This window comes from Lygodium microphyllum, chromosome 6, assembly GCF_053477565.2.
Source record: "Lygodium microphyllum isolate KBCC chromosome 6, Lygodium_microphyllum_v1.1.10, whole genome shotgun sequence".
Classification (NCBI taxonomy): Eukaryota; Viridiplantae; Streptophyta; class Polypodiopsida; order Schizaeales; family Lygodiaceae; genus Lygodium; species Lygodium microphyllum.
This window is the reverse complement of record NC_141140.1, coordinates 33,649,942-33,660,228: the sequence shown is the minus strand read 5'-3', so window position 1 is coordinate 33,660,228 and position 10,287 is coordinate 33,649,942. Positions and strand designations below refer to the sequence as shown.

The 10,287-nt window shown below is 41.2% G+C and overlaps 1 protein-coding gene across 1 annotated transcript in view; it reads right to left on the bottom strand.

Annotated features, from left to right (window-relative positions):
• Positions 1–1,789: 1,789 nt before the first annotated feature.
• Positions 1,790–10,287, bottom strand: part of GHR1 (Leucine-rich receptor-like protein kinase family protein) — a 42,364-nt gene continuing 33,866 nt past the window's right edge. The window contains exons 2-3 of the mRNA XM_087679383.1: positions 3,431–5,152; positions 1,790–2,842 (exon numbers count right to left, since the gene is read on the bottom strand). Coding sequence (XP_087535509.1) covers positions 2,253–2,842; positions 3,431–5,152 — 2,312 coding nt within the window. The 3' untranslated portion in view covers positions 1,790–2,252. The remainder of the gene's footprint in view (positions 2,843–3,430; positions 5,153–10,287) is intronic.

Sequence of the window (10,287 nt, the reverse complement as noted above, 5' to 3'; positions counted from 1 at the left end):
TACAACTAAGACATCAGAGGCTTGGAACGTACTAAGAAATCTGTATGAAACGTGAAATCAAACAAGGATTCAAAACCTAAAAAATCAACTAGCAAAAGAAAATTTTGTTGAAGGAGAGATAACTGAAGTGTTTATTACTCAAATCAAGAATCTATGCAATCGAATGGCTGGCACTGGGATAGAAAAAACTAATTAGGTGCTAGCTCGGAGGTATCTTCAAATTTTTCCTCCGAAGTTTGATGGATTGGTAACTACCCTAAACACTCAGGTGAGATCCCAAGCTTTGACATTTGAGAAATATTGTGCACTACTAATTGAGGAGGAGTTGCGGCTAAAAGCTCGAGAAGGTAGCAGTGGAAATGTTGCATTATTTGCCAATGTAGAAGGCAAAGGTGGTTCCTCTACCAACGGTACCAAAAAGAAAGGTTGTAAAAAAAAGTTTCAATAAAGTTTGTAACCTAAGAAGACATTGTATGGACTAAAGCACACCCCTAGAGCATGGTATCAACAAATAGATAAATTTTTTAAAGACTTGAATGTCAAAAGATATACCTTAGATACCAACTTGTATGTTTACAGGGATGGTGAAAATTCTATACTGATTGTCCTATACATGGACGACCTTATTACATGTGGCTGTGAATATATGATTCATCAAACTACAAAGGCTTTTAGCTCTGAGTTTGAAATGACAGACTTGAGTTTGTTACATTATTGTTTGGGATTTAAAGTTTAGCAAGAGCATGGTAAAATCTCTCTCTCTCAAAATAAGCATACATGGAAGATCTTGAAGACATTTGGCATGACCGAGTATAAGGAGATAACTACACCTATCGAGATCAATGTGAAGCTATCCATTGAGGATACATCAACACTCACATTCATTGGGAGATACAAGAGGTTGGTCGACAGTCTCATCTACTTGTGTAACACCATGTCAAATATCAGTCATTATTGGTACAAAGATGGGATCGTAGAGCTTATCTACTATCCAACAAAGAAAAATGGAGCAAATATCATTACCAAAGCTCTTACAATGAATCTGCTTTGAGTTCATCTTCAAAGACTCAAGATGTAGTTCAAGTGAACATTGAGGAGTGTTAGATATGCTCAATGTCCCACCCTTGTAAGATGCCATCAATGAGCCATGGTGCTCTAAATTGTATGGCCCCAATTATTAAGAGAAGCCATGTGTGAACCTAAACATTAGTTAAGTCATATCTTAACTTGTATATCAAATGAGGTCTATATGATCAAATGGCAAAAAGGTGACCTTTATGGATTTAGTCTTTGGATCAGAGAGTAGTTATGTTGGTAGCAACTTGAGGCACAATGCATGAAATTACCGGGTGTGGCAATTATAAGAAACCCCTATTTTGAGGTTTGGGCACCGCAAAAACAACCTCCTAGCCAAGGAATCTTAGAAAGGCCGAGTACCCCTAGCAAGGATTCAAGGGTAATGCCCCTGGCCACAACAAAGGAAAATATTCCTTTGAAATATTTCCTCGTCAACTAGGGAATGTTCATCATATAGTTGGACAAGTCGACTAGACTACCTTCCCAAGCTATAAAAGGAAGACCCCTCCAAAGCCATCATCAATCTATCTTTCACCCAATCAAAGTTCTTTCAACTAGCCTTAAGATCTTCACCTATCATTTGTCTAAATCATTATCTAAGCTTCATAGTGGAAGCGCATAGGTGGACAAAGCCATCTTTGTATCAACTCGTTTGAAATTAAAACAATTTCTGATCTCATATTTTTTGTGTATTCTTTATTCCTTGCTCAAATTTTGTCCACTATGCCGTGTAATTGTTACAAACAATGCACTCATCATTAAAGATAAGCTTCAAGACATATAGCTACGTTTTAACCCCTCCATTTACAAATGTAAAATGTAATCAGGTGGCTCCAACTTGCAACTGATTGAAGAAAAGTTTTTGTGAATATATTCAGCTGTCATGTAAGATGAGTTATGAAGAACCCCATAGAGGGGATGGCAGCTATTGGCCAAGGACAAGTACATTCTAAGAACTTCTTTATCACATGCTGAGATTCCCAAACTAGTGTTTCCCTGAAATAGTATTATCTCAAGGATTGGGGCCAAGCTTGAAGTCATTGCATCCAAGAACTGTACATATTAGTATGAGTGCATGGGTTCAGAGAGTACAAGTACATCGGTTCAGAGATAGCATTTGAGCCTTCCTTAGTAATGGTGCCTTTCCACAACCTGATAAACTTCATGAGACCAGTTCACACTGCAATAGACGTAAGGTCTTCATAGACTGAACGGATATGAGGCCTTTCTACAGCCAGCTGAGAGATGCACTTTAGGGCACTTGCTAGCATTTCATCCATACCTCTAGGCAAGTCATGTCGCCCTTCACCAACAAGGGCAGGATCAAAGCAGTCGGCTGTCCTTATTTCTGTGGCTAACATTTTAACCCAGTCAGTAAGATCTACTGCCCCAGACTGACCAGAAATAATATCACCTGCACCTTTTCCTGTCAAAAGCTCCAGCATTATGACCCCAAAAGCATATACATCTCCCTTCATGGTTGGCTTGGGCTTTTTTAGGGTAGCCAGCTCTGGTGCTCGGTATCCGAGGGCACCAGCATTCAAGATTTGATTCGCTGTTCCTTCACAGGTCATCAACTGGTGCAGACAGTAGTCAGCAAGCCTTCCACTGTAATTTGGCCCATCAATCAGCACATTTGTTGCCTTCAAATTTCCATGAGGTAGGTGCCGCTCTTCATGTAGATAAAGTAAGCCTCGTGCTATATCTACAGCAATCACAAGTCTTTGCTTCCAAGACAGCAAAGCATACCTTTGCCCTGTCCTGTCTGCAAAACAGAAAGCAACTGGTGAGAAACATAACAGTATTGAAAAAAAAGAGACAGTATAGGCATCTGCCAACATCAATGGCAATTTTCCCATCTGTGTGATGGCCACATGGACAAGCCATGAACTGCAACATACATAGATTTGCATGTGTTATGACGAAGATGTGGAACATTTGAATCAAGTGGCAGATCAAGCAGATCATATGCAAAGCGGTATAATGAAATATGCCCTCTCATCAGAAACTCAATGTGAGGTTATTAAGTACAACCCTTCTTGTATGCGACCTAAAAGTTTCTGGATGAACAAAGGAAACCCCCCAGATTTAGGTGCAAATCAGGAGAAGTATGCAACTGATAACCAAAGCTTAGCTTTTACCTGAAAGTACAGCACAGACTATAAAAAAAACCTTTGTGGAACTTCTTCCATTGTGCCAAACAGTCTCACATTAGCCCGACTTTCCATATCTCAAAATACTAGTGAGGTTTCTAATATCAACATAGCTTGCATGGCTGGTTTCGAAATTCTAAAAACATTTACAAAACTTTTTTTACAAACCCATATGCAAGGAAAATGAACAGAGTGCTTACCAGAAAAATGAGCTGCCAGGCTACCTGTGCTAACAAAATCAGAGAGTATGAGTTTTTCATGCTCCCGTGGCCCCCAATAGTAACCCCTCAATGGAATAAGGTTGGGATGTCTGACTTTGGCGAATTTCTTTGCTTCCCTGGCAAACTCTTTCTTGCCCTTTGCTAGGCCTTCCCTTAACCATTTGACAGTCAGGACATGCCCATTATCTAAGGTAGCCTTGTATGAAGTTCCATGGCTACTCCTGCCCAAGACCTCTGCAGGTGCTCGAGATAACTCCTCTGCACTGAACTTCAAAGACTTATCAAGGAAATGTAAGTCCCCTGCTAGCCTGTCTGGTGAGCATACCTTCAAGACAATTGGAGAATCACTTTGAGCAAACTCTTCTGCAAGTCGTGACGATTCATGGTTATTTGAACCAGGTGAGAACTTCTGCCTCGTTTGAGAAGGTGACATCTCCATACCTCCTGTTTTGACTGAATCCTCTGTGCCAATATTCAAATTTGGCCCCAAATGACTTTTTGTGTCTCTGTAAGAGCCCCTGTAGGTGGAAGCAGTGGCAACTTTACTAGGCCTTTCCAGCAGCAAATCAGCTGAAAAACTCATTCCTGGCGGAACATCATCAGCACGCTCATGAAAGGCAAAGTAGGCTGCACAAGGACTCCACATTTTATGCCCTTTCACAATATCACCATTATTAATCTCAGCACCTCTGCCATAACTCTGGTGCTTACACCTGTAGTACAGAAGCAGCCCAACCATGCAAATTAGGACAAGACCCGCTGTACAACCACCAATCAAGCCAGCTTTTACAGCTGTTCCAAAGCTTCTTTTGTGCCTAGCAACAGAACTTAGAGGACCTCCTGTACCGGAAGAGTTCAACCAAGGAGAGAAAAGACCTTCATTCCCAGGATAAAACGAGGAGTATGGGAATTTCCTCAAATTTTCTGGTATCAAACCTGACAAATGATTGAATGAAAGGTTTAATTCAAGTAAAGAGTTTGGAAGTGCATCTGGTATGGGCCCTGACAAAGCATTAGCAGACAAATCAAGATTTTGAAGCATTGTAAGATTACAAAGAGCATTTGGTATCTCCCATTGAAAACTGTTATTACTGAGATCTAGCTTCTCCAGCTGCTGGAACCTACTAATGGTTTCTGGAATTCTACCAGCAAGTCTATTATTTGAAAGATCCAAAGCAATCATCTGAGTAGCCTGTCCACTTACTAAAGGTATTTCAGAAGATGAAGACGGTGGGTAATTTAGAACAGAAGTGAAAGATATGGTATCCTGTAGAGGAAGGCTTCCATCGAGCTGATTGTTCGATAAAGAAAGATAATTCAAAGTTGAAGAATTGAAAAATGAGGCTGGGATAGAGCCATTGAGTTGATTGAAACTTAGATCAACCATACTCAATTTGGGGAAGATACCATAACTTGAAGGTATGGAACCTTTCAAGCTATTATGAGAGACATCCAAGCTCCTGAGCCGCACAAATTTCACATCTGTATCAACTAAACCACCAATCAGATTATTGTAGCTCAGATCCAAAATTTCAAGCATCTCACTCCAATATTGCAGCGAAGATAAGTCGCCTTGAATCATGTTATGGCTTAGATCAACCACAGCACACGAACCAACTTTTGATGGGATTGTTCCAGTCAGCAGATTGGAGGAGAGGTTAAGAACCTTCAGTGATGTAGATAACACACGAGTTACATCTCCTGCCATAAGAAAGGAAAGTGTCAGAAATAACAACCACAAATGGTTGAGTATACATGAATCAATTTTCACAGCATAACAGTCAACCTAAACACAAAATAAATAGCAATTATTTATTTTCATGATAAACCAAAGGACCGCTATTTCATCCATCAAGATTCAACAAGTTGAGCTTTCTTCAAAAGATGTAACACTACTATCTCTGACATAGGTGTGTGTACATAGTAGAATGCAGAGACGCCCAAATCATGGTTGCAAGTCAATAGGAGTGCAAATACATTTCAAGCCCGGGCCTATGAGTGGCCCACTTCTTTTCCCCTTTCAGATGAGAGGTCACCTGTGTATGATAATTCATATTTCAAACTAAGCGGGAACCCTGTGATGCTAGGCTATCCCTTGCAGGTATAAGGGAAGAATGCATCATGGTCTCAAAATTTGGTTTTAAAAAGTTCCTTTAAAGAAGAGGTCTTTTGAGTATCAAAAATTACACAAGAATTCTTCATAAACAATAAGGGGTTTTTACTGACTCATGAACTTTGATGCCAATCTATCTCCTTGGGGATACAAGACAAAAGAAAGTCGTGAGCCCAAAGTTCATCAAAAGTTTTCATTTGGCTTCCATAGATCTAAATTTATGGCTGTAAATGGCCATAAGAAAGTGAATGATATTGACACAAAGAAAACTGTCCACCAACAAGAGCAACCAGCCACAACATACAACATCACTCAACTCCTCTTATAAAGAAGACATTCATCAATCATAAACTCAGTTGTACATCTCCCTCTGAAGTTCTAGCTGCTGTAAAGATGGCTATTGAAGACCCATGTGAAGTATAAATCGTATCTTGATGTCACTGGATGAGGCCACAAAGAGTGCATTTGCTGATGGAGTAGATATGCTGACTATCTATGTCCAACTCCAAGCTGAAATCTCCACAAAAAGTAGAAAATATCCTTCAAAAATAATCTACCAGACTACCACCCTTAAAATAGGACTTCATGAACTCAAGCTATCATGAGTTCCCAAAAGAGGTCCAGCCTTCAGCTTCCATACATCTAGATTTATGGCTGTAAAAGGCCATAAGCGTGTGGATAATATGGACACAAGGAAAACTGTCCAGTAACAAAAGCGATCAGCCACAACCTGTAAAAGGCCATAAGGACGTGGATGATATGGACACAGAGAAAACTGTCCAGCAACAAGAGCCAAGGCCACAACAACATCACTTAACTCATCTTATAAAGACATCCATCAATTGTAAACTCAGTCCTAGATCCCCTTCTGAATCTCTACCTGCAGCCTTGTAAAGAAAGCCACTGAAGACCCATGTGAAGTAGGAATCATATCTCGATATCACTATATGAAGTCACCAAGAGTTTATTTGCTGGTGGAGTAGATACACTCGCTATCTATGTCCAACTCCGAGCTGAAATCTCCACAAAAGTAGAGAATATTTTGACAAAAATAACCAACCATCCCTACAAATAGGACTCCCTGGACTCCAGCTATCATGAGCTCCTAAAAGATGTCCAGCCATGGATGAAGCTATAACGAGGCCTCCCAAACTGACAACATCCAAGTGACAAACCATGAAAGCAAGAATCCAGCCCATATGCAAAACCACCCAAGTACAACATAAGGTGGCTAGCCTGTGAATATGCTGAAAGGCAGAAGGACAGTCCCAATGAATAGGTATACTAGCCCATCAAACTATATAGTAGCTCTGGCTGGAAAACTCAAACGTATGTATTGTAACCAACCTCCCATGTTTTTAGCAAATTAGTCAATCCATGTGAGCCTGGCTGTGTTTCAGTGGGCTGTGCATTTCTTTTTCAGTGTGGATCAGTGGCACGAAGTTATTTTGCCCAGCATGTGGCAGACCTAATCATTCTATGCATTTCCTGATATGGCCAACTTTATTTTTGGCCTTTTATTGCTGGCCAACTTTATTTTTGGCCTTTTCAGTGTGGATCAGTGGCACTAAGTTATTTAACCAAAGCATGTGGCAAACCTAATCATTCTATACATTTCCTGATATGGCCAACTTTATTTTTGGCCTTTTATTGCTGGCCAACTATTCCCTGATTCTTGGCTATTCATAGCCAGGCCCTCCTCTTCAGACACATCCTCAGCATACCCTGGTACTTGCAGGTCCTCTTGGAGAGAGGGAGCCAGTGCCAGTGCCCACTCAGCCAATGATTCACTATTGTATTCAACGGTCTCATGTCTTGGTATGTGGATTCCATTTCCCGAGCATTCTTTTGAGTTCTTTCTTTGCACTATGCTTCTCTATCTTCATAGTCCTTTTCTCTCTCTTGTGTTGTGCGGCCTATTACAGCAATTTCCCACGCTTCTATCACTGCACCCACTTCTAACATGGTATCATACTGCTAGCCTACTTTTTATCAATCTACCATCTCTTGGTTGTGAGCTCTATCAAAGTTTGACAAAGACGAAGGAGCTCTGATTGTTTTAGCCTAGTCTAGATCCATGCATTTCTTTTTCAATGTGTGTCAAGTGTGTTCACACTGGCAGTTACCAGTTTCCAGCCTTTCTAGTGGGCCAGTGCCCAGACAGCTGGCATTTTCATGGCCAAATAGTGGGCAGCCTGCATAGTGTTTGGCACTGGCCTTTTTATTAGCAAAGCAGGCTGATTGGCCAGTTTTATACTGGCCGACAGCATTATTTTATTCGCCATATTCAGAGCAGCCAGTTTGGTCATTTTCTTTTGTTTATAGCAGGCCGGTTGGAGGCAGCTGTCATTCATCATTCTTCTACAAGTTCAGCACACTCCAACTCCGACATTCTCCGCCTTTGGTGTTGTTGGGTTTGACTCACGCCTACGCTCACAAAGGAGTGAGCGTGATTTTCAATAGGACACTGGGGCACTTCTTACTCTCCGTACGAGAGGTTTTTTCTCCCATATTTATTTCTTTTATTTTATGTGCCTATGTTACACAATTTTAGGCACTTATCGTGTTTCACACCCTTCCCGTGTGAACACCCTCTTATAACCCTAAGATTTAAGGGCTGTACTTTGTACTTGCATCTTAACACTTCAAATTATTGCATTGGGTATTGTGCTCTCACACTCTACACTGCCAACTGTACTCTCAGCTGAGCTTCGATCTGTCCTTCCTCTCACATTTGGGATAAAAGTTGAGGTCAGATCAGTCTCTACTCAAAGCTCAAGACTAATTGCCCAGCTCCAACTCCAGCTTGGTGAGCTATTGCCTCCATCTGCAACAGCTGTATGCACCACCACCAAGTGGTCTGCCAACAGCCAGCACCACTAGTACTGCTGCCCTGTCCGCCAACGCTGACACCTCCAGCTCCAGCCGCCTCAACTGCAGAGCCGCCAGCCTATAGCATCGCCAAAACCGCCATAGATCCACCTGCCAGTCTGCTGTGAGCCGCCGCCACCTAAGGACACTGCCACCCGTCTAATTGAGCCCGCCATTGCCTACGTGACCTACGCCTCCAATCAAGCACCTGCCGCCCCATCTATACGCCATCTGCGCCTCTGCTTCCTAGCCGCTGAGCAGCCACAAGTTCGCCCACCAATTCCTAACACAGCCTATTTTGCACCGCCTTCAATCAACTCCACTATTAGAGCCACCAGCTGAGCAGCTAGCTCAGCCACCCAAATTTGAGGTAACAAACAAGCAAATTTTTATTCAAATTTAATTCTTTGGAAGGGGCTTTTACCCGGGCAGGCAATCTCAGTTCCAACATATGTCTGGGACACAATTACTGCCGAGATTTTGTGAAGTTGGGCTAGACATTTGGGCCTTTTGTAGTCAGCTCAAAGATTGACAAATGTACATCTGTGACAATCTGAAATAGACTAAATTCATGCAATTTGCGACAATAAATTTTGGGGTTTTTGCATTTTCAATGTTGTTGATACAGTACACAGTCAGGTGGCTAGATAGATGTCTAGATGGTATTTGCAAACTATGAAAGATAGTCATTTGGATGCTCCTATTGCTGGTCGTACTAGAAGGCAAGCTTGTATGCACAATGGTGCACATACCATGGACTTTGTTATGGCAACAGATACATTTGATGATGAGGAGCCTGAATGTTTTGAGGATGCACAACATAGTGTGCATTGGATGGCAGCAATGCAAGCTGAGTTTGATTCCATCATAAAGAATTAAACATGGGATTTACTGGCTTTGCCTATTGGGAAATTATTATATCATCATATTTTCTGGTTTCCTTTCATCTTTCAAAGAGAATGTAGCATGGGAAATCAAGAACGCCAAACTGGGTCTATAAGCTGAAAAGGAATACAAATGGATCCATTGACAAATATAAGAACGAGCTTGTGGCCAAGGGCTACACACAGAAGAAAGGCATTGACTATGAGGAGACATTTGCTCCTACATCCCACATGGCTACCATTAGGTCTAAGGTTGCTTTGGCTGCCCATTATGGATAGACTATGCATCAACTTGATATAAAGACTACATTTTTACATGGGGAACTTCAAGAAGAAGTGTATGTATAGCAGCTCATTGGTTTTGCAGTTGAGGGATCCGAGCACTTGGTCTATAAGCTGAAAAAGGTTTATATGGTTTGAAACAAGCTTCTCAAGCTTAGTATGCGAAGATTGATGCTTTTATAATCAGCCAAGGGTTCATAAACAGCTCATCAAAGTCTACTCTTTATGTATGTAAAGAGGGGGGATCCTTGTTGATCATATGTCTATATGTTGATGATCTTTTGCTTTTAGGGACACATGCTAATCAAATTTCAGCCTTCAAACAAAATTTGCAGCAAACTTTTGAGATGTCAGATTTGGGACCTTTGCACTATTACTTGGGTATTCAGTTCATTCATCACGCTAAAGACATTGGATTGTCACAGTTGAGATACATTGGTAAACTTCTTGAGAGATTTGGCTTACAAGATTGCAAGCCAGTTTGTACACCAATGGAACCTAGACTAAAGTTGTCATTGCATGATGACAATGACTTGTTTGATATCCATACATATGCTCCAACAGTTGGATGTCTTATTTATCTATGTAATACAAGGCCAGACATACAATTTGCATGGCTGTCACATTGGCAAGCTGTCAAGCGTGTTTTCCATTACTTGCAAGGTACTAGGACTCTTGGATTGCTT